This window comes from Ciona intestinalis, chromosome 8 (assembly GCF_000224145.3).
Source record: "Ciona intestinalis chromosome 8, KH, whole genome shotgun sequence".
Taxonomy (NCBI): domain Eukaryota; kingdom Metazoa; phylum Chordata; class Ascidiacea; order Phlebobranchia; family Cionidae; genus Ciona; species Ciona intestinalis.
In genome coordinates, this window is record NC_020173.2 from 3,975,149 (window position 1) to 3,979,704 (window position 4,556).

At 32.1% G+C, this 4,556-nt stretch overlaps 2 protein-coding genes across 2 annotated transcripts in view; both read left to right on the forward strand.

Annotated features, from left to right (window-relative positions):
* Positions 1-149, forward strand: part of LOC100176224 (protein MAK16 homolog) — a 2,721-nt gene extending 2,572 nt beyond the window's left edge. The window contains exon 7 of the mRNA XM_026835502.1: positions 3-149. Coding sequence (XP_026691303.1) covers positions 3-143 — 141 coding nt within the window. The 3' untranslated portion in view covers positions 144-149. The remainder of the gene's footprint in view (positions 1-2) is intronic.
* A 343-nt stretch (positions 150-492) lies between these two features.
* LOC100178496 (CDK2-associated and cullin domain-containing protein 1) lies at positions 493-4,158 on the forward strand. The gene is made up of 8 exons (XM_002126295.5): positions 493-872; positions 1,494-1,629; positions 1,711-1,921; positions 2,271-2,373; positions 2,629-2,739; positions 3,005-3,125; positions 3,215-3,257; positions 3,493-4,158. The coding sequence occupies exons 1-8, from the start codon at positions 767-769 to the stop codon at positions 3,544-3,546; spliced, it is 885 nt and encodes a 294-aa protein (XP_002126331.1). The 5' UTR covers positions 493-766; the 3' UTR covers positions 3,547-4,158.
* Positions 4,159-4,556: the final 398 nt, after the last annotated feature.

Below are 4,556 nucleotides of genomic sequence, written 5' to 3' on the forward strand. Positions count from 1 at the left end.
TAGTGGAGGAAGGCTCATCTGGAGAAGAAGAAGAAGAAGAAGAAGAAATAGTGCCTGTCAAACGAAAACGAGCTAAAGTTCAAATTGAATATGAATTAGAACACAATACTACAGAGAGAGAAAAAATAAAAAATACATTTTAATATTTACAAGGTTGAATTTATTCTTGAAAGAATTTTGCTCAATTTAGCCTAAAATTTATTAACTTGTACAGTAAGTGTTGAGCTTTAACATAATTTAGGTTTTGCTGTGGTCTGACTGTATGCAAGTACATATAGGCATAATATAACATCAAATATAACGCTAAATTTGCTGTCTAAGGTTAAAGTTATCCCCACATGAAAGTTAGTTTATAGTAACAAGTCAGTGAAGTTTTAATAAATCGACGCGATGTTACAATGAAACCAGAGAAAAGATGTTATCGTAACAACCATGTGTTGCAATATTGGTGTCCTTTGCTTAACTATTTCAACACGTTTATTTTCGTGGGTTCAACCACAGATGATAGATGCCCTCGTTATACTGCTATCAAAAGTTGAGTCAATTGCACTGCAGCGGTATTTCAACTGCAGCAGTGTTTTGGTAAACCATCTACCCATGTGAGTTTTTTTGTAAAGTGGGAACACTGCTATGTGACATATTGACGGATGAGACGGAATGCGCAGGTCATCGCATGAGTTTGCGCGAAGTTAAAATAAACACGTAAAGATGGTTTTAAAAGGCTGTATTTAATTTTATCAGCATTTGGAACTTTGTCTTTGTTCGAATGGATTCATTTGTTTGCTCACAGAAGACTCCAAACGGCTTGGAGACGGTATCTACTGCTTGTATAAACCACGCTACAGAATGTCTCCCACATGAACAATCTATTTGTAAGTTGTTATTACAATGAATATGAATAATTTTGATAAAATTAACCTGGTTTTAAAAATATATACATTTTTCTTGGAGGCTAGTACAGTAATACAGCATACTGTAATCACAAATAATATTATATATTTTGTAAACATACTGAACTGCAGTGTTAAATTTTTGGTGCTAGTAAAGAATCTCCCCCCCCCCCTTATTTGCCAACCACTAACCTGTAACTCCTAGGTTAGGGGGTTAGGTTTTGATGGTTAGGGGATAGGGGGTTAGTATTTAGTGGTTATAGGGGTTAGTGGTTAGTGGTTAGTAAATAAGGTGGGGGGGACTCTTCACCAGCACCAAATTTTTTAGTTTTCCCGGAAAACCTGCACAATTTTGTTGATTAGAACTTAAGAACTTCATGTAAACAATGACGATGTATTTAAATGAAATAACAAAGATGCTTTTGTCAAACATTTACCTTGCAATGCCATCATTTTATTTTTATCATTGTTAGTTTTTATCAATGGAGATACCATGATATGTTATTCTCTGTTACTGTTACCATAGCATAAGCACTTTCAAAAGAACACTTTAGGTTTTTATGGAACATGTATTGATTATCCTGGTTGCATTTATTCTTGCAGTTGTTGAATCTGTTTCACTTGAAAAGTTTGAAGCTGAGTGCTGGCCAAAGTTACATCAAGTAGTAAGTACGTTACTTCAAGCTGAACTAAACAGTCAAACAAACTCAAATAAAGTGTCATTTCAAGACATGTACAGGTTAGAACTATAGTAATGCTGTTTTCATATTGATATGTGTTGTTTTGGTATTTGAAAAACCTGAAACGTTATTCGTTGCAGCTGTGTGTATCAATGCATATGTAGCCGACACACAGAAAGATTGCATTACAATCTAATGGAGCTTGTTTCACTGCATTTACAAAACATATCTGACAAACTGTTACCTGGTACCACTCTTCAAAGTAATTGCTTTTACATAACTGGCTGCTTAGAAGTTGTGCGGAAATATGGAAGAGCTCTGCATGAGATTGTTCCAATTTTTACCTATCTGGTATGTTTTTTTTTTTTTATGTTTCGTCGTTAGTCTACACCAACCTCAAATGACATTATTAAAGAGAAAGACCACAAGAATATAAATTACTTGCCAAAAAGTGCTGCTGGTTAAAAATCAAAATCATACACAACATGGTTCTGTTCAAATACTGCTAAAAATATGACACATGACAATAAGTTCCAGAACCACAGTATTGTAGCTGCAGGATGTAGAACTTATTGAAATCTATAATAAATTATAGAAAACGCAGGGGTTTACCGGAACACGAAAAAAAGTGCTGTTTAGTGGCAAATTTATGAATTCAGGTTCTGAACAGCCTTAATTAAAAACTTGTTGTTTGTTACAGAATAGAGTTTACATTACACCGATCTTACATTCAAATTTAGAGGATCAACTTTTAAATCTTTTTAAGATGCACATTATTGATAAACATGCTGAAAGATTAGTTGGTAAGTTTGATGTTAGTCCTAAATCAATTATATTTGTATTAGTTTTCTTTTTTTGCCTTTTACCATGTTTTTTCCCATTGTTTGTGTTTCTTTTTTCCTAATTTTTTTTTTTATTAAATTTTACTATAACAGCCAGTTGATATAACTGGTTTATTTTAATGCCACTGTGTTGGCATTAACTTCACTTTAGTTATTACCATTCACACACCTCACAAATGTCGTTAAATTAAAAAGAGTTTGTTAAATAAAATGCAGGTGCGATGAAAAATGCCCGCAAAATTTCATTTTCTGTTGAACCATCAGTCATGGCAGAACTGGCCCAAGCCCTGTACTCAATGAAACCTAATTTACGAGTGTCAGAAGCTGGTAAGTTTAATATCTTAGTTTAATAGTTTCTAAATATAATTTGACCCGTGTTCTGACTGTAAATCTTGATCTTTTTTTAAATACCTTGTCTGTCTGCTATGTGTTGAGCCCCCTATTTTTTTCCACATAAAGTAAATGTGTTTCTAACTGTAAGCTATCTTAACAACTGTTGTTTTTTCGCTATATCCTGTCTTTTTAAAAAAAAACATTTCTACTCCTTCGCTACTGTAGTCAAAGACACAAATAAAGTTATTATTATTTGTAGATTTCTTTTCTCATTACATTGCTCAAGCAAAATCCTCAACCAAACCCATGAGTTTGGAAGAAGACATTGAAGCAACACGGAAGATGCAGCTTGACCTTCAGCGCGACCCAAACTTCAGCTTGTAATTTATTTAAGTTTATAATATTATCATTTAATAATATATTGTTGCACTTAAAAGTGTTTGTAGTCTTATATTTATCTTTATTGCAGCACATGTTCCCAAAAACGCTCGAAAGAAGACACTGAAATTGAAGTAAGTTTTAGTTAAAGTAGTGGGTAACATTTTTTAATTTAACATTTCAAAGCCTCTTATTCCATTTAACATTTAAGGTTTCTTAAATGTGGGATTTAGAATCTGTAGATTATCTTTTCCAAATAAGAGTAAACTTATCTCTGCAATACCGAAAATATGCATAATCAAATTTTTCATACCTGCTTCATATACATATAAACTCATTTATTCATAATATCGCTAATATGTAACGCAGGATGAAGAATGTTCCTCCTCACTTCTATCTTCATTACTAATGGGAAGCAGTTGATATATTTTTGTGTGACTGCAATTAACACTGTAAGCAAAGTTACATTTCCCATAAGTTCAGGTGCTATACCCCTCACAATATTTAAGAATAATCCAATAGTTCAAACTTGTTCAGCTCTAAATTTTTTGACAAACATTTGTTTTTAATATGAGAACCTGCTACTACACTGCTCAAGATCTTAAAATATGTTGTTAATCATAAATTTTATATTTGATGTTACTGAAACATTCTTTTCTTTTTGATCCTAAAAGTGTAAACCAAAATTCATCAGTATATATTGTTCTTCGCATGCAAATTATTTTATATATCGCAAATGATTTTAAGTACTGATAAAATTGCAAGCTTTTAATTTCTACAATTTTTTATGATGGTGCTTTACCAGTTGAGCGCTTCATTTTTATGCAGTGAAAATTAAATTTACAATTGCTTTTGGGTGGGTGAAACCAAATATTTTTTTTAATGGCCAACCTGTTTGCTTTAAAGATACTTCTTTTACAAGATTTTACTCTTTATACTTATTCATGCAAAGTTATGTGTTATTAATTTTGTATTGAGCGATCTATGAATTGCCCATGTTCATTGATTTGATGCACTATTAAATGCCTGCCAGTATGTTTGTCTTCTTGTGAACAGTAGATACAACAATCCGTTTTAGGATGATTTATATTGTTGTATTAGAGTATATTAAACAATTGTTTAGTATACTCTGGTTGTATAATTTTGACACTTAGGAAGTGTTTATCATTTGTCTTCAACCAAATACGAGGGATAGAAAGTTCATAAACAACAATCTGTTTTCATTGTTAGAAACCTAGTACTTTGATAGAATTCGGTAGTTGAAAGTTTNTTTATATTTTTCTTCTGTTACCAAAAATGTACGTTTTGGTCGGAAGGTATTGTCAATGTTAAGTAGAAATATTTTCAATTTAATGTTTCTTGTTCCGTGATTTCCGTAATTTTCGGAAAGTTTTAACTCAAGTAAATTCTTTGTGGGCTTAACGATGTTGCGC